This window comes from Raphanus sativus, chromosome 4, assembly GCF_000801105.2.
Source record: "Raphanus sativus cultivar WK10039 chromosome 4, ASM80110v3, whole genome shotgun sequence".
NCBI lineage: Eukaryota > Viridiplantae > Streptophyta > Magnoliopsida > Brassicales > Brassicaceae > Raphanus > Raphanus sativus.
In genome coordinates this window covers 38,672,280-38,694,991 of record NC_079514.1, presented here as the reverse complement: position 1 = coordinate 38,694,991, position 22,712 = coordinate 38,672,280, and the positions used below count along the sequence as shown (strand labels likewise).

The following is a 22,712-nucleotide window of genomic DNA, read 5'->3' as shown; positions in this document are numbered from 1 at the left end:
TAACCTGCACCAACAGCAAAGTTATGTAAATTAAATGAATAATTTAACTCATCGAAAAAAGATAAACTAACAAACATTTTTCATGATCATGCCAACGATATGAATAAGATCTTAATTCTTTCTTCCAATGTGACAAACTATTATATGCTAATTATTCTATTTCATATGTTATATTCTTTATTTATGTATATTTTCTCGCCATCAAAAATCTTCTTCCATGAATTCGAATTACACCTACAATCAAGGAACAATTAGTATATAATCTTAGCCTTTCCAATTTCTAATCATATATAACCACTAAGTTTTAAATTAAATACGAATATATGATTAAACACAAAATTCGAACTAACAACTAGCAAATCTTGTGCCTTCCTATTTTTTGGTTTTAATCATAACACACATTAAACAAAATCTTCTACTTAAAAGTCCCAAAATTTATTATTACATATAAACAAAATATAAAATAATTTATTAATAAATTATTAGTAATTGCTTTCATAATATAAGTCCAATTAATTGTAAATATTGGATTTTTATGATGCACTGTGATATAATAGACGATTAAAATCACAAAAATATAATTACTCAAAGTAATAAATAAAAATGTGATAGTAACAATTATGTAATACATTTTAATTTACACAAATATATATATATATATATATATACCATTTTTACAAAGAAAAAATTAAAGTGAAAGCAAATATTTAGACGGTCTCGGGTTAAACTCTAGAAATAAATAACAACATTGCAAAATTATTTTTCTTTAACAAATTTATTTTAATATAAAATATAATTCCAAATATGTTTATATACTTTACGTGTATATAACTTTATTTAATTTTTTAAGGGATGCTAAGATTTTGGAAGTGGAAAAGATTATAATCCACCCTATATTATTTTAATTAGAAAATTTAAAATATCAGAATATTTTATTAAAATTTTAATTTTATTTTTTATTAAAACTGCATAAATTAAAAATTTAATCTTTATTATGTCTAAATATTCCAAATATATCAATTAATATAAATAAAAAACTAAAAATATAAAATAAATACCCGCCCGGTCGGGCGGGTCAAGGTCTAGTTTTGTAATTAATTAGTTATTACACACAAGAAAAAGTATATATATATATATGCTAAATAAAGAGGAAAAAAATAACTATATGTCCTTTCGTCGACACTATAGTGGATAACATTTGGATTTTGATTATTCGAACAAGAGTGGATAAGTCTAATTAATGATGGTCTTATTAACCCAAAAAAAAAAAATTATCATAGAGGAGAGAGAGAGGGTTTTCTTTAGGACAGATATAAAACTCGTCCTTGCTGCTTCTTTTCTTCTTCTTCTCCATCACTTTGCGAGAGTTTGTTTTATTCAGATCTGATTCTAAGAGAGATAGTGTGAGAGAGCTAACGAGGGAGAAGATGAGCGGCGTAAAGATCATCGGTGGTGGTGGTGGCGGCGGAGGGAAGAAAAGCTATAACGGGGTTTCAGATATCCCGTCTGGGTCGAGGAAGGTGATACAGAGCGTGAAAGAGATCGTGAACTGCCCTGACGCAGAGATCTACGCCGCCCTCAAAGAGTGTGGGATGGATCCTAACGAAGCCGTCCATCGCCTCCTCTCCCAAGGTCTCTCCTTTTTTTTTTTTTTTCAATTTCCTCCTTTTTCAGGTGAATCGGAGATAATTAGGGTTTGCAAGATTAGGGTTTTGGATTAGACGTTCAAAAGTCTCGTCTTTTCAGCATTTTTGGTCCCTTCTCCTTGAAGCTTTTAGAAGATGCCATTTTGGAACTATGTTAGCTTTCATGATACTGATTATTGTTTCTTGACTTGTTCAGATCCTTTTCACGAGGTCAAGAGCAAAAAGGATAAGAAGAAAGAGGTAAAGATTATATGTTCTTTTGATGTCATCTCCTTAACAACAACTATGTTCAGACAGTTATGTGTGTTCGAATGATTAATTTCAGTGCCTTCAAACTCTGTATTTTTGTAACTTTTCTCATCTAATTTAATTAATTTACTGTTCAGGTTAGGGATATACAGGATTCCCGGCCACGAGGCTACAACAACAGTTACAACCGTGGGACTAGAGGTGGTTCTGATCGTTATGGAGGACCTCGACGAACTGGACCTTCCTCCTTCAACTCTACTGGTATGTATATACGCTTCTTCTTTAGCCTTTAGGATACTAGATCGGATAGTTTCCTTAATTCATATGTATATTTTGTTTTTGTTCAGAGTCGGGAAGTTTCCAAGGAAAAACTACAAACAAGAGAGAGAGCGAGAAGCAGACATATGGAGGTTCCTTTTCTTCTTCTACGTCTGGAGTTTCGAGCCACCAGCAGATACCACACAGGTTTTCCCTTCAGTTCACACTTCATCTTTCTTGTAATGATTCAATTGGTAGGATATTTAGTTAGTAGGCTTCTGACCAACCAAACGTAGGTTGTGTTTTAGAGTGGTCTGATGACCAGTTAAGTTCTTTTCGTACAAAAGTGTCTACAGTGATAAACAGAGCTTTAATTGGTTTTAGCTCTAAATGGCTTGATGTTCAATTTATGTAAAAACAATGAAATTTATAACATAGTAAAAGTGTCAATGTATTTGGATATAGAGTTTCTATGATTAGGCTAGTTGTAGTCATGGTTCTTCACTTCGGGAATTATAGTTTTGTTCATCTCTACATTTGAGTTGTATGTTTGCTCATATATGTTTTATATATTATGCAGTGATTCTGTTGCCGTGGAAAGTAAACCGCCAACTATTAGTTCGGGTGGTGGAATAACATCATCACAGCCTGTTCCGGTACAGCAAACTCCATGGTTTGGAGCCGCAGGTCAGAGGTCTATGGCTGACATTGTGAAGATGGGTAGACCTCATAACAAGACAACCAACTCTCAGAAAAAGGTTTCCGAGGTAAACCAGGAGCCTGAAACTGTAAAAGATCAGTGGCCCTCAATTGAGAAGCCAATGGCCGCCAGCACCTCTGCTGTATCAGTGGCACCAACTGAGTCAGCGAGATGTAATGGTCCAGCAGATCTCCAATCCAGTGGAGGAGATCAACAACTGAAGGGCCACTTGGAAGATACACATTTAGCAGAAAATGGTCCCTTTGGAAATCTTGGAAGAGATGGTGTGCAGGCTGACACTATCGCTGGTGGAGTTGTTCCAGAAGATGAATCTGAAGTGTCATCTGAGTTTGATGATACTCCATACGAACACCAAACGCAAAACCATCCTGTTGAGCACCAAAAAGGTAAGAATTGTACTTTGTGTAAGTGGTTCCGACATGGTTAGAAAAGAATTGATGTCTCGTGCGCGACCTTGGTTCCACACTATTTGGATCATAATGGCATATAATTTAGCAGATGCTTCATTGAATTTTCTTTTGATGAATCCTTGTCTCTCTACTACTTGATCATATTAGCCGCTTTAGAATTGAAAAGCTTGTGTAGAATCTTTTGGTTTCTAATTTGAAAGTTAGGTAGGCTAATGAAGCATCTCGTGTACTTGGTTTATGCTTAACTTCACTTTTTTAGTTCTGTGTTCCTTCTCTTATCTTTTCTTTTTGCTGTTGATGTTGTCTAATTCCGCGTATCAATATTCCTTTGCAGATGAAGATAATGTTTCGGCTGTTGCTGCTAACCTTCAAGAATTGAGCATAGAAAACCATGATAAATACTCCTCTCATGAGGAGGATAGACCTGCTGTCTTAATTCCAGATCATCTGCTAATTTATTCAGAAGAGTGCTCACAGTTGAGCTTTGGAAGCTTTGGATCAAGACCTTTGAACAACAACTTAGAAGAAGTATCTCACGTAGCTCCACAGATTGAACACGCTGATGCTAGGCATGCCTCTTATTACTGATTTTTCGTTTCTAAATAGTTTGTTGGCTCTTTTTATCTGTACTCACCATTTGTTGATCGTCTTCTGCACAGAAATACCGAGTTCTATGGAGATGAGGAACTAGGAAGCACGTCCCATGGAAATATGGTCCATGCGTCTACTGCAGAAAATTATGATGACTCTTCAGAACCTCAGCAAGAAGCTTTGTTACCAGAAAACCCCGAAACTGCTCATCCGCAGAACCAGTATTCGTTTGCTCAATCTGATCAAGAATATGCGTATGAAAATGCCAAGCAGCAGGCAAATAATGCATTTGATACCTCACAGACAAGCATGCAGAATCTTGCTTCATTAACAAATGTGATGGTAAGTATATATTACGACCCAGTGCCCAAGGTTTCACAGCTTATATGTATTTTAAAGATATTTTAGAGTATGGATTACTGTTCGAATAATCCAAAAGATAGTTTTGTTTGATGCTAATGATATCCTTTTAATTCTTTGTTTGTTGACATCATTGTTTCCAGCAAGGGTATTCAGACGCTACTCCAAACACTCTATTGGGACAAACAGCACAAAGTGCGAGAGAGCTTGAGCTTCAGTACTCAACTTTCCCAGGGGCGCAGTCTATGCCGTCAAGAAGCAACGATTACTCACTAAATGACCAAAGCATTTCTATGCCAGAGGTAATCAGACTGAAACACTTCTTTTAATCAAGTAGCATACTTTGTATTTCTATAGAAAGTTGGAAGTTCTGCAGTCTTTCATGTTTCAATGTGTGGTTAGTCAATCCATCTATATTGTTTAGGATACTGTACGATTTACAGTGTTTGGTTATATTTTCTTACACGCAGGCGCTAAGAGATGGTGGTGGTATTCAAACAACGCAGCCAAGCCAGCAGCAGAACTTACCCGGTGCCAATGTTGCTACTGGACCAGCTCTTCCTCAAGGACCTCAACAGCTTCCAATGCACCCTTATTCTCAGCATACTGTGCCTCTAACTCACTTTGCCAACATGATCAGTTACCCTTTGATGCCTCAGGGCTACCCATACATGCCCTCGGCTTTCCAGCAAGCATTTTCTGGTAATAGCTCATACCACCAGTCACCTGCCGCTTTGCTTCCTCAGTACAAAAACAACATTTCCCCCAGTAGTTTGCCTCAGTCCGCCCCCATCTCCTCCCCATATGGATTCGGGAATTCGAGCAATGTTGGAGCCGGAAACTTCTCTCTTAACCAACAACAACAACAACAGGCAGCTCCTACCGGTGCAACACTTAGTTATGAAGACGCTCTTAGTCTACAATACAAACAGAACAGCCATCTTTTGTCACTTCAGCAACAACACCAACAACAACAACAGCAGGTATGTTTCTCATTTTGGAATGGAAACGATGTTGTAAGATCTTTGTTTTGACCTTAAATTGTTTGATCTCAGAATGAAAACTCGGCTGTGTGGCTTCATGGACCTGGTTCTCAAACAATGTCGAGTGTCCAGAGCAATGCGTACTACAACCTTCAAGCACAACAGCAAGCTCAGCAACTCCGACAAGCTCAGCAACAGGCGCAACAGCAGTATGGATCGCTCGGTTACCCAAACTACTATCAGTCACAAACCGGAATGTCAATAGAGCACCAACAGCGAAACCCAAGGGAAGGTGGCTCGCAAGGCCAGCCCTCAAAGCAAACACCGCAGCAGCACCTATGGCAAAACTCTTACTAGGTGGCGGTTTCAGTCCACCGCTCAGGCCTCATGGTTGTGTACTATAAAGCTGATAACCGGTTATACAGGTTATCGGTTTATTTGAGTTTGTTGGGTAGGGAGGCTGAAGAGGGAAAAAGGACGGATCTTCAGAGTGTCTGTGTGAGTGTATTTATCATCTTCTGTTAACTTAGGGAACAAGCAAACTCTAATCTTTATCAATGCAACTAAAAACCAAAGAAACAAAAAACAAAAGTTCCCATGACTGTTGTAGCTCTTGCTTCTGTGCTCCACCTTGTATAATATCATTGTTTTCTGTTTAACATTTTCAACTTTTTTTGGATTCAGTTCTGATGGCAGTAAACATGCAGATAGAGATGTTAACAGCTCATAACACTCTTGTTTAGTACTTATATTAGTTAATATATCACAATATCGGTTCTATAATCTCCCTTCCCTATTACAAGACCTTTTTTTTTTTATCTCTGTGTGTTTTGGTCGCACCCCTTAAAGACCTCAGAGAGTGAAACCGCCTTCCTCTTGGCTCGATCTGTACCCGTGAGCTGAAGCTGACGCGTCAAGACCGCAAGAGCCGGTGTTTTCACAACCTTCTCAGTCACAACCGCTCCACCTGCTGTGCAGAGTTGTAAGAGTGTCGCAATCGCTTTCTCTTTGCCGCTAGGTGTTCCACATCTCATCAGTTCCATGAGCCCATTCACAGCTGATTCCTCTCTCCCTATAGTCTCTGCTCCCAAAGATTGAGTCGCCACCACACCCAACACTTTCGCAACTTTCTCCGCTACAGCCTCATCCGCCAAAGCTCCCACGAGAGCAGACACTCCTCCCCCTTTCACCATCAAGCTGCAGTTATCCGGATGCAAGCATAGGTTATACAAAGCGTAGACAGCATCTTTCTTCCCTCTAACCGTTCCGTTTCGCAGCATCAGTGCCAGCGACTCCATGCAGCCGTCAGCGTTAGCGATCGTTTTCTTGTAATCATGTACCGATGAAAGAGTGTACAACGCGGCTGCTGCTATCTCCTTAGCTTCCATCGTAAGACCAGAGACGAGAACGCTCATTATCGGCTCCAGACAGTCGTGTTCTTCCATGATAAGACTCTTGTTTCCTTCGTCGATGGACAAGTTAAAGATGGATGCTACTGCGTTCTCTTGCGCAACAGCGTTTTGTGATTTGAGGAGACTACGCAGATACGGGATTGCACCTGCTTCCACGATCAACGCACGTGTTTCCATTACTGTTCTAGTGAGAACACGGATCTCTCCTGCAGCCAACTCTGACCCGTGTGCTAGGTTCTGCACAAGAATCGATATAGTCGCTTTGTTTGCTTCCATCGAAGCTCTCGTTTGCAACACCTTAGGGAGAGACTCTTTAGGTTTAGGTGGTGAGTCTTGAGACAAACCGTTTACTTGGCACCAAAGCTTCGTCAAGTGTCTCAAAGCTAGATTGGGAACAAAAGACAAGTCCGCTAGCTTCTGTCCTGTTTTGGGACAAGTAGAGCGACCTTCTTGATGAATCCACCTAGCGATGGAGCTTCGGTCGTACGTCTGTCCGGTGGAGACTATCACAGGATCGTTCATGATGCTGAGAGAGATGGAGCAGATGAAATCCTTTGGAAGCGTTGTGAACGTGTCCTTAATCTCCTCAGAGATCAAACTTCTCCTCTGTTTCTTAACGTCTCGGGACCCATCTTGGTTCTTGAATGAGAGGAACATAACGTACCGTGTGATATCTACAAATCCGTTGATCACTGACCTTGTCGGCTCTAAGTCACAACCGTGGCTTTTGATCTGTTCTTGAAGAAACTCTATCTCGTCTCTGTAGCTTATAGGATCTTTGATCCCGAGTTTCTCAAAGAAGAAGAAGCTAAGCTCTTCGGAGTTTGGCACGCTCCCGTTCTCGAACTCGTCTAGAAACGAATAGAGTCTGTTACGCAGCGTCTCGTCGTTGTTATCGTCAACGTAGCGGTGTTTGTGCAAGAGCTCGACTTGCTCTCTAACGTCGTCGTTTAGGCAGAGACTATCGACGTGGAGGAGAACGTCCAAGAGGGTGGAATAGTCTCTGCTCAGATCGTGGAAGAAGCTAGAGAGAGACGGGCTCTGCAGCAAGAGCCATAGCTTGGAGGAGCGAGCGCAGTAGCGGAGGAGGAACTTGGAGTGGTGGAGGAGGAGGTAGAGCTCCTTGAAGCAGAGCACAGCCGTAGGATCCAAGCTTGGCTCGTCGGGGGCGAGGTGTTGTTGGAGTAAGACGAAGATGACGTGGACTTTACGTATCAGGGAGCGTGAGTTTCTGCGTTGGAAGGAGAAACGTGCGTCGCTGAAGGAAGAGAGTATTTCTGATGATAGGGAAGATAGTGTTTGGAGGAGAGGGACGTCGGAGAGGTTAACGGGTGATAGAAACGCCTCCAGCGACGGCGATTGCCTCCGGCGTGAGGATGCGAACATTGCTGAGTCAGTGGCCATGTGACGGAAGATTACAATGAAGGCTCGTTGAGACAAATGCGCTTTTCTTTTCTTCTTTACAAGATAACAAGCAAATCAAAGTACGTTTAAGATGTCTGTTAGGACATGTGTTGGAGGTAGAAACATCAATTACAAGAGTGCAATTGTATTTATAAATGGTTGTTACTTTTTACTGACGAGTGATTCGTCTTTGTATTAAGTTAATTTATCAAAAAAAAACTCGTTTGACAGTTTATTAATATAAATATTTAAATGAAATTTATTTAGAATGATAGTCCGTTTAAAAAAGGAAAGTTCCTATACCTTTTCTCTCTACAATGGAGTATAGAGACCATGAATGCTGGAATAGAAGTCAAAGTGTAAAGCATGTAACGTTGTGTACCATATGTATCACAGTGACCATCCTCTGTATTTGCTGGTAGTTGAGACTTTAGAACAATCAAGTGTTGTTATCTGATTGGTGTCAAAATCCATTAGTACTCGACTGCTCGTCTTTAAAGCTGATTAACCGGTTATATTGGTTACTGGTTATTTGATTTCTAACTGTGAGAGTATTTATCACTTTATGTTAACTTATGGAACAAGCAAACTCTAATTTGGATCAGTGCAACTAAAACTTAAAGAAGAAGCAACAGTTCCTGTGTATTTTTAAAACTCTTGCTCTGTGCTCCGCCTTGTATTAGCTTTCTGTTTAAGTAGTTTTCAACGCAAATCAAATGACCAAATATGTATGCTATGTGTGGTCACTATTCAACAACCATTTCAGACAAGAAATTTGTTATAGGAAGAAAAAAAGCTTAATGAAAGGGGTTGAAACGCGTTTGGCAAAGCTCAATTTTTCGTTGTAAGACTTTCTGTCTTTACTGTTGGAGGTTAGTTAGATCCTATGAAAGAGTAGAGACCATGAATGCTGAAGTCAAAGTTTAAGCATGTAAACATTGTAACAGAGTCATAACCATTATCATGTATTCGCTGGTATAGTTAACATTACTCTGATTGCTGTCAAAACCATAGAGTTTCTTCTGCTTCCACAACCTCTAAACATGGTTTGATGACATTTTTTTTTCTCATACTTGCTACAAAGAGATAAATTGCCTTTTAACTCAAAAAATGTAAATTGTTTATTTGGTCATGAACTTCTAGAAACATACATTAGAAAAGTGTCTATCACCAAAAGGTTTTTAACTTATAAATGCAACAAAAAAACATAAATTGTATTAAAAAAAAAGAAAAGAAAAAACTACAAGTGAAATCTTTGTTTAAACAACAAGAAAGGACTACTCCAAACTTTGTTAGAACCCTTTTTGAGGTTGGGCACAGAAAGCTAAGCTAGCGTGCCTTCTCTGCTCTTTTGCCTAAGCAAAGTTTAACAACTTCAAGGCCAAACTTAGAACCCAAAGAAGCCGAGTTCACTTGCTTTCTCCTTCTCGAACGTCTCGAAATACTGATATATGATTGTGACCGCCAAGAGAATCCCAGTCCCCGACCCAATGGCTCCCATGAAATCAGCCAGCACGGTCAATGCACCGATGCACACTCCTCCGAAAGCTGCTGCTGTTGGGATATACCTGTTCAGCTCCTTCTGTAAGTTTGACTCTCTGTGTCCAGGCATCACCATTTGTTGTTCCTGTCATGTAATATCAAATACTCAGCACACCATTTACGAACTCAGCTTATGTACTGAGGGAGCACTTATGATTTTATTACCTTAAGCTGCTTAGCTACGTCCCTAGCTGAAGATCCGGAGACCTCAATCCATGTCTTTGAGAAAAGAGCACAAGCAGTGAGCATGAAAACAATGTAGAACAGAGCATGGAACGGATGAGCTGCCATGTCAGAGAAGCTGCAACCATATAGTAACATATATTCATCGAACTGGTTGATGCATATAACATTCTGATGGATTAAAACAAATACTTTGCAATTACCTTGCTGGAGCAGTGATGAGGTAAGCCAGACCACTAACTGGAATAGATTGCCCACTGTACTCAGACTCTTTCCATTGTCCCAAAAGGTTCACAAAGAAGTTTCCACTGAACTTCCTGTAGAGAAGCTGTTGACAACAGAAGAGACTCAATGTTATTGTGGAAATAAGTCACACTATACACCTACAGTGAAGTGGATGGGATGTATGTACCTGAGAGATGAAGTACAGATTTGAGACGAGAGCGGACTGGAGAATGATGGGCATGTTAGAGGTGTAGAACAGCTTGATTGGGTAAGAACCCTGTTGCCCACGGGCATTCTTTGATCTCACAGGCAAAACCACACGGAAGCCTTGGAAGTAGATGACAATCAGGAAGATCAAGACAGTGGCGAGCAAGTTGGTGACATTCGGAAGGTTCTGCCGGTAGAACGCTTGGCGGAGAGCTGCAACCTTGTTGGACTTAGTTATCAGCATATGGAACAACGCGATGACAGCGCCTTCAAACTCAGCTCCACGGCCAGTGTTAATGGTGGTTGGGCTAAATGCCTTCCAGATAATGCTCTCACTGCGTAACAATCGATTCAAATGTAATCAGAAATGATCTGGACGTAGAGATTATAAAAGGAAAGGAAAGAACTCGTCCTAACCAGATGTTGGTGGCGATGAAAAGGGAGATTCCTGAGCCGAGACCGTATCCTTTCTGAAGAAGCTCGTCAAGGCAGATAACAATGATTCCAGCAAAGAAGAGCTGGAGGATGATTAGAATGGCGTTTCCAACACCAAGCTGTCCAACGGGGCCATACATTCCGGAAAGAACGTAAGCAACAGCCTCGCCGATGGCAATCAGAATACCAAGAAGCTTCTGAGCACCATTCCTACAAAAGCAAATCCAAACACAAACACAAAGAATAAGAACTCACACGACCACACAGCTTTAGGGCTTTTCACAACAACAAGACTACTTACAAGAGGGCACGGTCCTCACGGACATTGTTGTCAACCTCAATAATCTTAGAACCAGCCAAGAGCTGCATCACGAGCCCAGAGGTGACGATAGGAGTAATACCAAGCTCCATCACAGTCCCACGGTTGGAAGCAAGAATGACACGCATCCAGTAGAAAGGATCAGCACCGGTGGTGGAGTGGATACCATAGAGAGGAAGCTGACTGCAGACGAGGAAGATGAAGAGAGAGATGACAGTGTAGATAACCTTCTCTCTGAAAGGCACCTTCCTGTCAGCACTCTGGACCTCAGGCAAGAAAGCCAAGAACGGCCTCACCAAATGCAATACTCTAAACCCTCCTCCCATTCTAGTATGATCCTATTAAACGTTGAATTGATCCAACTTCTCTACATACAAAATCAGATGTCAGATAATTATGAAAAAAAAAACTATACATAAAGTTATAAACTTTTTAATGCAAAATTCAAACTTTTTTCATCCATGCGAACAATCACGAACTACAGTCAATGAAGCTTAAACAATTCTCGTAACCCATTATCAATACGAGTGGTGGGATAGAACAAAAATTGAAACTTTAACTTTGACTAGAGCTAAATGATAATGTATCTCATGCACATTTGATCTAAAAAAACAGATCTATCATACCAATACACTAATTCAATAACTAGAACAGAGGCGAAACAGATCTAAAGGAGCAAAAACACAGATCTGAAGAAAGACTCACAAATGACGATGGAGAAAAGAAAATAATCAGTAAGAGAAAGAATCAGAGATCAGAAGAGATTATAATAAAGGAGAAGCTGAGAGAGAGATGAACCTTTCGAAAACAGACGGCACCGATGATTTTCTTCCCCTTCACACGGAGCAAAGAGCGTTGTAGCTTTGTTTGGTCAACGAAAGACGAAGGTCGCCACCGATATTTATTTATTTGTTTTTTTATTTATTGTTTCTGATTAGTGCATAGACGTGGCGATGCGATGCAAGACACGATAGTGCTACCAATAGATGTTTGCCACGTCGGATTTGCTTTTTTCTTGGATCTAGATTGGGCCTTGTTTAATGGGCTTTAGATTTATTTGTGTATACACAAGTTGTTTTCTGATTTTCCTTTTTGTTTGTTTTATCTATCAACTAGGCAGGCAAGTCAACAATTGTTAGTTGTTCGTGAATCTGAACAACTGTAACATTGACTTTTGAACGACATTTAAACATATTAGGTGTTTTCTAAAAGGTCACAAAAGAATGGAATATTTGAATTAGTCGTTTATGTTTTGATTTATGTCTTTGAGTTGTTCCATTTTGTTAAGAACCAACCTTTTGCTGCATTTTGATGTCACAAGGCTATATATATAAGCCATTCACGTTTATGATCAAATAAGAGGACGAAGTGTTTGCCAAGCGCTCTATCATTACATTACACATTTGGTATCAAAGCAAAACACTAAAGAGAGATAAACCGAGAGAGAAAAAACACATGCATGACTGAGAAAGAGATAATGTTATGCATCCCAAAAATTCGATTGAGGTTAAAAACATTGACATGCACAATCTTGGAGAAGACATGCCTGATGTGAAGTTCATGTTTATAATGTTGTGAATACTCTCCTATAATGAAACTCCTAGTTTTCAAATCATGATTTTCAGATGGTAAAAAAGTCATGTCAAGCGACTTAAATTAGAAAGTAAGCAAAAGAAAAACAGAAAAATAAAGATGGCAAAATGTGAAATTAATAAGTTAGTACATAACTTATGTTTTCCCTTGCCCGCTTCACGCATACAAGACCTTCATGCATCCACTTACATCTGGCAACGGAAAAGAAAAAAAACGTTTGGCCATATCTATATATATACTTTCCTCTTTGATTTTGAGTAGTAATTGAAACATAAAAAACATGATATGGATCCCAGAACTAGTGAACACTTCGACTAGCTACGGATCCAAGAGCTAGTGTCCTTTTCAACTAAAAAATGTAAAAATGTAATAACCAAAAGTAAAGCTATGTAAAACATTGGCGCAAAAGAGTTACCGGGCAAATCTCCTTTGGCAGAGAGCTCACCACAAACATATATGCATATGCAAAATGGAGATAGATTCCTGCCAAAGGAGATCTTGCCCTGTAATGCATTTGCACCTTTCTCCATATATCTTTTAGCTCTAAACTAATTCTTTGTATTGTGTTTATATATAACATGCAAGAAGCATATTCAATGGCACTATCCTTCTTCTGATCTAGAATAAAATCTCACATACGTACGCATATATAATTAATCTACTAAGGAATATTCCCCCATATTTTACGGTCACCAGAGCATTGAGTCTCTAGAGTTATGTCCTACTTTACTTGATAATTTATTATAACTTATGATATTAAGCTATTTTCACCGCTCGAAATCTAATAGGTTTTGTAATAAATCAATGGGGTACCTATCATTAAGAAACTTTATAGACTCGAATTGGGAGATGACCAAGATGGCGTATTAAAATCGTATAACTATTTATGTATAGGTTGTTGATAAGCAAAAGCATTATCAAAGGCTGATGATTTATTGGTTGCATGCCTAGACAAATGTCTAGTCAAACAACATGTACCTAACATTCCAGAATTTTAAGATATGAAAATAAAACTTTTCAAGCGTTTATATATATTTTTTCCTTAGATGAATGGGTTTGTGTCACTATTTTGGTTTTGGGGGTGGGAGTTTGGATTTTAGTAATTGTTAACTAAGATGGTTAAATTCTATAAAATAGTCCTTTGAATTGCCAAAAAAGTTTGAGAAGGACAACTTGTAATAGTTAGAAATTAAATATTTATATTAACTAGAAACTGATTCTTTTAGAAATGGAAGATCCATGGTATTGTACTCTCCATGTTTTTATATTGAAACCCCACAAACTTTTTATTTTATTTCTTTTGTTGCCAGTTTGAAAACTTAAAACATTAGATTCTTTTGGACAATTTTTTTTTCTCAACATTGTCTACTTTTCTGGCTTGTATTGTTTGCAATGTTTAAAACCTGTATATCAACTCCTTTATTTATTTGTTTGTGCTTAGAAATTCAGATAGAACAAACCAACACTCTAGGTTTGAGAAATAAGTGTTTCTTCTTCTCTATGGTCAACTAACCTTTTAAGTTGAAATCTCACACGAAAACTAGATATTAACTCGTCAATTGTCTTGGTAAAAAAAAAGACTCATCAATTGTAGTACACCTTCACAGTTACACAATTTTCACTTATCCATAAGAACAATTAAAGAAGTCTAATGTACTAATATCCTCAGGATATTAAAAGAATATTAAATATTTAAGTCAAGTTTACTACTAAGGTATAGAATCTTATTTTAACTAATCAGCCCACTAGTCTGTAGAATATTAATTCCAATACTTCAACAGAATTCATACTTTGTATATCTTATTCTTGTAGCACCTTTTAGATTTTACGATATGGCTTTAGAAAAGCTAAAGATAAAAGTTATATGCGTCAGGCAGTGACAGCATATTCATTCAGTATATCCAACCACAACAAATTAACATTAGCTTACATGCTATTGTACTTGGTCATTAGCTATTTGACGATGCATATATATTGGCTTTAGATAGTATCTTACTATTTGTTTCCAACTAGAAATATGGCCAAATGTTAGAAAACGTATCAAGTTAGATGTTTCCAACTAGAAATATGGTCAAATGTTAGTTACTTAGTGGAAATCAAATTTCTTTCTCCACTAATCAATGGAACCAAGGATTCTTAAACCATTTTTACGATAAATCTGTTTCAGAAACATGTTAGATTCCTATGTACTAAAATTATAAAACCGATTTCTTTTTGTGTTTAAAAAAATATTTCATCCGTATCAATTTAAGTGATCTTGTAAGAATTTTTTTGTTTTAATTTAAGTGATGTTTTCAAGTTACCATGTAAAAATTAAATGTAATCTGATGTTTTTGACCATTTATTCTGTATAATTTTTATTGGTTAAATTAACTGTAGTTATTGATGTTTTTAGAAAAACAAAAAAAAAATTGAATAAAAATCTGTAATTTTTTATTCAATGTGTAAGAACCTTAAAATTCACCTATTGTGATAGGGAGTATAAAATTGTAAAACCGATATATCACTTTAACTTGACTTTTGAACTTGGTTTTCGGATTCTCTTTAGGGTTAACATCATTCTTTGGCTAAGTGTGTGGAAGCTTCAATCAAAGATATGAGGTTCGAATTAAAAGAAAGTAGCCGACTATGAGTAGATGCTTCAATATTATAGTTGTTGTATCTACTACATTGTTAACAAATCAAACAAGTTCTTTCTTAATCAAAATCAATAACTTTTTCTGTCAACAACATGCATACATGCATTATCTGTATGAAAGTTTAAGCATGAATATTGAATAGTAATATAACGACTTTAACACAAAGCATTAGACTACGCAAGTCTTGGTTTAGTAAACTAGAGAAATGAATATAGCTAGGTAGGAAAAAATTGCTAGGCAAATCTCCTTTGGCAGAGGAAAATGATGACAAAATGTATTGAGTCATCAGCGTCTCCTGCCAATAGAGGATTCACCCTGTAATGCTTTTCTACCAAATGTTAGTCTTTTTCCCTCTCTTACTTGATTGCTTCAAATAAAAAAAGCAAACCTTGTAATGTATTTATAAACCTTGATGCAGGAGCATATACTATGGAACAATACCTATTAGAAACATGAATCACAAAACTTCGTATGCAATACACAGCAAAGTATTTTCAGTACTGATAAAAAGGACGTTGAATGAGGAAAAAGAAGAGATGTTAAAGTCCGAATCAGAAGCATGAGGACCGCATGAAGGGGTTGGTCTTTAGGTTTATACTAGACACATATGCTATATGAAAGATTGGATGTGCCATAGAATATGCTTTCTAAATGCATTCATTACAGACACTTTCATCAACTATATATATACTTTGCTAGTCCAGTTTACAATAAGGTGTAGTTGTGTGAAATATTTAGAACATATTTAAAAGTATTGAAGATGTATGTTTGTGAAGAAAGAGGGTTCATCATTCATCAATGTATGGCTGGATTACTGGGCGAATACTCCTATGGCAGATGTTTTTAGCATTGCTTGAATTGCAAGCAAAATGCTTCTCTGCCTCTGCCAAAGGAGATTTGCCCCGCAATTCATCCCATACAAAACAGTATATCTCTCCAATATCTCTAGGGAAGTTGTTTTATTTTATTAGTTATTAGGTTTTGTGAATCAATCTCCGGATCTTAAACTATCATACGAGGTATGTATGTTGGTGAGTATCTCTCAAAACTATCATAATTTGTTCTTTACTTAACCATCTATTAATCTATTAATCGGAGTTTGATCTAAGAACTTATATTATATCATCTTCCAACTTTTCCATATAGTCTAGAGTCAGAGTTGAAGACTAAAATTACCAACAAATAGGCTTAATAACTGACAAATCACTTTGATGTGTTTTGGTAGTAACCGCCCATCCTTTTAAAAGCCATGAAGATGCAGCAAGATTCTCCACATGTATAGTCTTCTCCTCCAATGTATTTTCCCTTACTTGCAAGATTTACACCGAGATTTATCTGTAAAGATTTGACTTAATGCTGAATCTTGCAAAGATTGGTCAAGTTAAAGCGTTAAATACAGAATCCATAAATATCATTAGTAAGCTAATAACAATCGAGGAATTGAATTCATTACCTGTTTGCTCTGACCTCTGAGCTTGAACCAAGCACAATGCTTTATGTGGATATGACTTAACGATAAAAGTTCTGATAAAATCAATATCTAACTATATGTTGGTAAACAACAATAACAAAATTTTGCTTGAAGTGGGGATCGCCCCATTAATGATAAAAAAAGAAATATTATAGAGACAATTCATTCAAAGTTTTGGACTATTTGTTTTTGTATGATAAGTAAGAGTTGATTTTATGCATATGCAATAATGTAATTGGCCCGTGTGGCTTATTTGGTATGCATGGCAGCATGGGTCATATTCGATGTATGCAATATCTGATCAGACTCGGATACATATCATTGTGTTTGTGCAGTGACTCAAACAACTCATTGACCTTCTCTCGAAAGGATATCACTATTGACCAACCCTAACATAATTCTTCATTACACGTTTTCTTTTTTTTTTTGCTTCTTACACATTCACTAGTTACGAAGTTTGAATCATTCTTTTGGATAATTCATTTTAATTATTTATGTAATTACACAAAGATAAGCATTATCCAAAAATGTGAATCTTAACGTGGCCTTCACATCGATCTTTTGTTCTTCTGTCATGGGGGTTATATTCATTAGTTTATGTGTTTTCTTATATTTCAATAAATATACGAAACAGGATAAACCTTCGTCGTGCTTGCATTTCAGTTTTTTCGCATAAACATTTTTAATATAAATTTTAGCACAAGCTTTTCTGAAAATATTACAAGGTATAAATTTTTCAATGAGAAGTCTTTTTAGGTATTAGTATGGACTACTGTTGAAAATCTCCAGATTGAATATCCTATATCCACCATTCATATATCATGTGTTAATTTGCTTTCTGGATGTCCATGTTCTAATTAACGCAACTTAATGTAAATTTATAGTTTTGTTGCTTTTTAGTTTCCAAGTAAATGCAACCATGAAGCTTTAATAGTTGCATTAACTTGATGTTCTTGACAAAAGAAATATTAATGCAGTAACCATATATGTTTGTATCTTGGCTTATCACCGTTATTATTTTCAAAACGATTGTCAAGACTCAAGAGTAATGTCTGGCTCATTTTAAACCATTCTCAAGAGTAATATCTAACCAATTGATAATATTTCCATCCATACTCATGACAGTTATCTGGACGATAACAATAAACTATAAGATAATCAAGTCGAAATATTAATTTACACAATACACATCATATATGAGATATCACAATTACTCTTTGGAGTCCCTCTATAGCTTTGGCTTTTGTTGGCAACGTGAAGTCGACGACTTACAGTCAGCACCTGCTCAGCAACACCCACGTGGTTCCCACAAATACCACCCCAAATATTTCTTTCAGATTATATAGTTCATTAGTTCTTACTTATCACAAAAATCCAGTTTATACTGAGGAAATACGGATGTGTGACGACATCCTAACCATCATTACCTGCTTATCGACAAGAATCACACAGGTTTGATAAGTCCACCCTATTATCTGTCCCTTAGCAAATCAGAATATACCGTAAACTTGACTTTGCAACTTATGGCGTATCGGATAAACCATATTAGTTTAATATATGTCTCTAAGATAATTTCGATAATCCATCCAACGTGTTCATCCGTTGGCACAAGAAAACTGGATTAGGTTAAAACTTAGACATCACTATAGCAATAGTTTATAAAAGTAAATGAGATGACTTTTTCAGATTATTATTGAAAATATAATTCTATAATAGAAAAATACAACAAGCTCAACTCGAAAACTGTTATAAAACGAAGACGAAATGGGCAAGTAAGACACCATCACCACCAAGACAAGACAACCCAACCATATCTTATTTTCGTTCGTTTCTTTGTTTGGTTTCGTTTTCTTGTTAAGTCTAATTACCCCAACGATGGCTCAAGTCCTGTCTCCTCAGGTGCCACTTCTGCCCATCGCCGGCCAAACACCGCTGCGATTCATGGAGGGCCTTCTCGGCAGAATCATTACAAAAGACGTGAAGAAAGAGACCGGTCCAGAGAGCCCTAGGAGTCCGAAAACAACACAAGGCTCTATTCTCATGGACAAGTACGAAATAGGAAAGCTTCTTGGCCAAGGAAGCTTCGCTAAAGTCTACTTAGCCCGGAACATTAGAAACAGTGAGAACGTCGCCATCAAAGTCATCGACAAGGAGATGATAGTGAAGAGTGGAATGGCTGGCCACATAAAACGAGAGATCTCCATCCTCCGCCGCGTTCGCCACCCTTACACCGTCCACCTCCTTGAGGTCATGGCTACTAAAACAAAGATCTACATCGTGATGGAGTACGTGCGAGGAGGAGAGCTTTTCGATAAGGTAGCTAGAGGAAGGCTCAGAGAAGGAACCGCCCGGAGATACTTCCAGCAGCTGATCTCGTCCGTTGCCTTCTGCCACAGCCGCGGTGTATACCACCGTGACCTCAAGCTAGAGAATCTTCTCTTGGACGACGAAGGGAACGTTAAGGTATCTGACTTTGGTCTCAGCGTCGTCTCCGAGCAGCTCAGGCAAGAAAAAATATGCCAAACGTTTTGCGGGACGCCTGCTTATTTGGCTCCTGAGGTTCTGACGAGGAAAGGCTACGACGCGGCCAAAGCTGATGTTTGGTCTTGTGGAGTGATCTTATTTGTCTTGATGGCTGGTTACCTACCGTTTGATGACAAGAACGTTTTGGTTATGTATAAGAAGATATACAAAGGACTGTTTCGTTGTCCTAAATGGTTTTCTCCTGAGCTTAAAGAACTTATGAACCGGATTCTTGATACGAATCCGGATACTAGGATCACTATACCAGAGATCATGGACCATAGGTGGTTCAAGAAAGGGTTTAAAGATGTTAAATTCTATATCGAAAACGATAAGTTATGTAGAGATGATGACAATGATGACGAAGAAGATTCGTCATCATTGTCATCAGGCAGATCATCTATATCTTCAGAGGGAGACCTTGAGTTTGATATCAAAAGAATTGGTTCAATGCCTAGACCCGCGAGTCTAAACGCATTTGACCTCATATCATTCTCCACGGATCTTTCCGGTTTATTTGAAGAAGGTGGACAAGGAGCTAGGTTTGTATCTGCTGCTCCTGTAACAAAGATCATATCGAAACTTGAAGAGATCGCGAAGGTGGCTGAGTTTACAGTGAGGAAGAAGGATTGGAGCGTGAGGCTAGAAGGGTGTAGAGAAGGAGCTAAAGGACCGTTGACTATTAAGGTTGAGATCTTTGAGTTGACGACGTCTCTTGTGGTGGTTGAAGTGAAGAAGAAAGGAGGGTTTATAGAAGAGTATGAAGAGTTTTGCAACAAGGCACTTAGACCACAGCTAGAGAAACTGATGCATTACCAAGCAGATGAAGTTGAAGAAGCAATGTGTTAAGAAACTGGTTGGCCGAGAGAGGGAAGACATAACAAGAGAAGGTACAATTACTATAGAAACATTCTTTGTTACTATACCATTTAATTTGATTTTTAATTGTTCTGCGATGATGATGATTATGTATGTGTATATATATGAAAGTGAGAGTTGTAATAAGAGTGATAGGAAGATCAGAGAAGAAAAAAGAAAGAGTGAGATCTTAAGGCAGTTAAAACGGTTTTTGCTGGCGATTATAAGGCTAGTTTTTCGTTTGATTGCTGATAGGAATGTGTTGTACTAATGTATCTCGAGCTTAATGAAAATTCTTTCTCGGCCTTCCTTTAAAAGAAACTGTCTTGTTTATATATGCTTCATCAGGGATACTATATGATCAACTGAAATGTGGAAATGTTACCTGTATAGATTGTTGTCTAAGCGACCTTCAGTAACCCTAATTTTTTATTCGAAGGTATTATAAATTGAGAGGTAGCTTGTGAAGTTTGTGTAAACCGAATCTCCTTAGTCACCATCCGGGTTGACCCGGTTAGTAAAACATAATAGTCCTTTAACATATAAAGGCATTCTCGTGTGATCCAACTACTCTTCTTTGGAATCATAACAGCAATTCAACTTGAGACGTGTGGTCTAAGGCAATGATGGACATGGCCATAGCGACATTTTGACGACCGAGTGCAATTCACTAATAATAGAAAAAAAATGCTTTTAAGATGAAAGTTATTCGTACATGTAAGCTGAAGTCAGTTTTGGGACTGACAAAAACATGCTTGAGATGGTATTTTGATCAAAATCAACAAGGTTGGATTATTCTACTAACAAAGTGGACAAATACATGATTGAGATTTTTCAGCTTTAAATCCCCTTAATCCACAGGAATTTCAACGTCCATCTCCGGTTTACCACTCCCAAAGACCTGTGGACATTCCAGATTCAAGAAACAAGATCCAGCATCAGAAGAATCCTTTACTACAAAGTATCAGTTTAAAAAAAAAGACAGAACATTAAGTCGCATGCAAGCTTCTGTGATTGAAATGCTAACAATCATATCAAACATATATGTATATACCTTAATGAAATCCTCCAGTGTTAAGAAAGAGTCATTCGTGTAGCCTGCTTCCTTCAAAACCTGGCTCAGTACTTGCTACAAACCACCAAAAGTAAGGAGTATTATACAAAATACTCATGATCCTAAACCATACTAATCTAGTGTAGTAAAGGTGGATATGCTTAAAAAGGGTTGCAAGCTTTCAATACATACCTCTCTTTGCTCATCAGACATGAATGTCCCAGATAAGTCCCGCAACACTTCCATGATGTCTTTAAAGGACACCTTCCCGTTGCCGTCCGAATCATAGACTTGGAAGATCACTACAACATGAAAGACTCTGATGGTTTATACAATATAGAGAGAAAGTGAAAATCAATCAATTTTAAAAAAGGAAACTATTATTTATTACTTACGTTTAACCTTTTGTTTAAGACTAGCCTTGGCACTGAAAGCAGACAAGAAGGCAACAAAGTCTTTAAAGTTCAAACCGTCAACCATCTTAAGCAGCCTCTGAGAGAGTGGGTTCATGGCGAACTCAGGGACAGAGAGAAACTCATCAGATGATATAAATCCCTTTGCGTTTCGATCTAACTGGCAGAACCTCTGATACAGAGAGAGTATCTCCTGCTGCTCAACTGAAACAACAACAAGAAACAAACAAACACACACACACACACACAGAGTTATCAAGATTTGGACCAAAAATCAATAATCGAAGAGACAGAGATACAGACATAGATCCTGGCAATGGCTCTGGACTTCTTCGATGTCGTATTGAGTCAGCATCGAGGAAGTGTTGCCCATCTTCAAACTCTGTTTTCAGAAAAACCATCACAGAGAAAGTTTCCATGTGAGATTCCACTAACCCTAAGACGTAATTTTAGGCCCTAAAGCAGAGAAAAGTTATCATCTTTGTGATCCAAATGAGCCAGAAATCAAAAGTGATGAGCAAAATCGTGATTCAAGTTCCTGATTTCCGTAACTAAATGGATTATTCCGGCATGAATTATTATTGATAAAGATTTGATTTGAGGACAAGACGTGAATCTATGAAACTTACTTTATGTCTCGTCTCTTTCTTCTGCCCGCTCTTGTTTTGGTCGTAGGCGTTTGATCTGATTCAGTCTAAAGAACTCGCCGGAAAGTTTCATTATGATAACATAGGCTCGTGGCCCAAATACTAAAAGGCCCATCGTAATAAAAGATCCAGCCCAGTTATATTTTTCTTTTTCTTACGAAATGCAAAACGGTCTCACATATCAATTAAACATTTTTATCCTAAAAAGAGTAAATAAGATTAAAAAAAAATTCCAAAATAGCTTTAGTTAAAAAGAAATGGCTTCAAGAATTTTTTGTTCTCCAACTAGCTCACAAGAGCTAACGTGATTAAATTGGGTTTTATTAAACGTTTATTTGTCTTTTACACAATATACAAAAATAAATGGGTGCTACAAAAATATATTTGAATTAAAGCTTTATTTTTTATTAAAATATAAAATTTATCTCTTTTTAATGTTAAGAGTTTCATAAATTTAATATCTAAAATTTATAGTTTTTTTGTTTTTTTGTCATCATAGATAGATATTTTACATATTTAGAAGTATTGTTTTGTAAATTTTAGAAAGATGTAATGTATTCACTAATGGT

The 22,712-nt window shown here is 37.4% G+C and overlaps 5 protein-coding genes across 7 annotated transcripts; 2 read left to right on the top strand and 3 right to left on the bottom strand.

Annotated features, from left to right (window-relative positions):
- Positions 1-1,286: 1,286 nt before the first annotated feature.
- On the top strand, positions 1,287-5,879 carry LOC108854588 (RNA polymerase II degradation factor 1). The gene is made up of 10 exons (XM_018628188.2): positions 1,287-1,632; positions 1,843-1,886; positions 2,033-2,156; positions 2,243-2,360; positions 2,734-3,260; positions 3,619-3,853; positions 3,944-4,217; positions 4,379-4,537; positions 4,706-5,218; positions 5,291-5,879. Exons 1-10 carry the CDS (start codon positions 1,428-1,430, stop codon positions 5,573-5,575), a joined length of 2,484 nt encoding a protein of 827 aa, XP_018483690.1. The 5' UTR covers positions 1,287-1,427; the 3' UTR covers positions 5,576-5,879.
- Positions 5,880-5,928: 49 nt separating this feature from the next.
- On the bottom strand, positions 5,929-8,169 carry LOC108854589 (U-box domain-containing protein 17-like). Its single transcript, XM_018628190.2, has one exon. It carries the CDS (start codon positions 8,032-8,034, stop codon positions 6,034-6,036), a length of 2,001 nt encoding a protein of 666 aa, XP_018483692.2. The 5' UTR covers positions 8,035-8,169; the 3' UTR covers positions 5,929-6,033.
- A 1,030-nt stretch (positions 8,170-9,199) lies between these two features.
- On the bottom strand, positions 9,200-11,876 carry LOC108830827 (uncharacterized). Of its 2 annotated transcripts, none has more exons than XM_018604400.2 (7): positions 11,744-11,876; positions 10,928-11,307; positions 10,609-10,836; positions 10,172-10,526; positions 9,963-10,087; positions 9,742-9,877; positions 9,200-9,661 (listed from the first exon to the last, which is right to left on the bottom strand). In XM_018604400.2, the coding sequence occupies exons 2-7, from the start codon at positions 11,269-11,271 to the stop codon at positions 9,422-9,424; spliced, it is 1,428 nt and encodes a 475-aa protein (XP_018459902.1). In that variant the 5' UTR covers positions 11,272-11,307; positions 11,744-11,876; the 3' UTR covers positions 9,200-9,421. The 2 variants fall into 2 exon arrangements, with proteins under 2 accessions (XP_018459902.1, XP_018459901.1); XM_018604399.2 differs by having other exon boundaries at positions 10,928-11,312; positions 11,744-11,847.
- A 6,570-nt stretch (positions 11,877-18,446) lies between these two features.
- On the top strand, positions 18,447-20,329 carry LOC108830824 (CBL-interacting serine/threonine-protein kinase 13). Its single transcript, XM_018604396.2, has one exon. It carries the CDS (start codon positions 18,524-18,526, stop codon positions 20,018-20,020), a length of 1,497 nt encoding a protein of 498 aa, XP_018459898.1. The 5' UTR covers positions 18,447-18,523; the 3' UTR covers positions 20,021-20,329.
- A 374-nt stretch (positions 20,330-20,703) lies between these two features.
- LOC108830823 (uncharacterized) lies at positions 20,704-22,264 on the bottom strand. Of its 2 annotated transcripts, none has more exons than XM_018604394.2 (6): positions 22,126-22,264; positions 21,800-21,878; positions 21,479-21,700; positions 21,276-21,385; positions 21,084-21,158; positions 20,704-20,930 (listed from the first exon to the last, which is right to left on the bottom strand). In XM_018604394.2, exons 2-6 carry the CDS (start codon positions 21,867-21,869, stop codon positions 20,880-20,882), a joined length of 528 nt encoding a protein of 175 aa, XP_018459896.1. In that variant the 5' UTR covers positions 21,870-21,878; positions 22,126-22,264; the 3' UTR covers positions 20,704-20,879. The 2 variants fall into 2 exon arrangements, with proteins under 2 accessions (XP_018459896.1, XP_056865657.1); XM_057009677.1 differs by having other exon boundaries at positions 21,800-21,885; positions 22,128-22,191.
- Between the last annotated feature and the right edge of the window lie 448 nt (positions 22,265-22,712).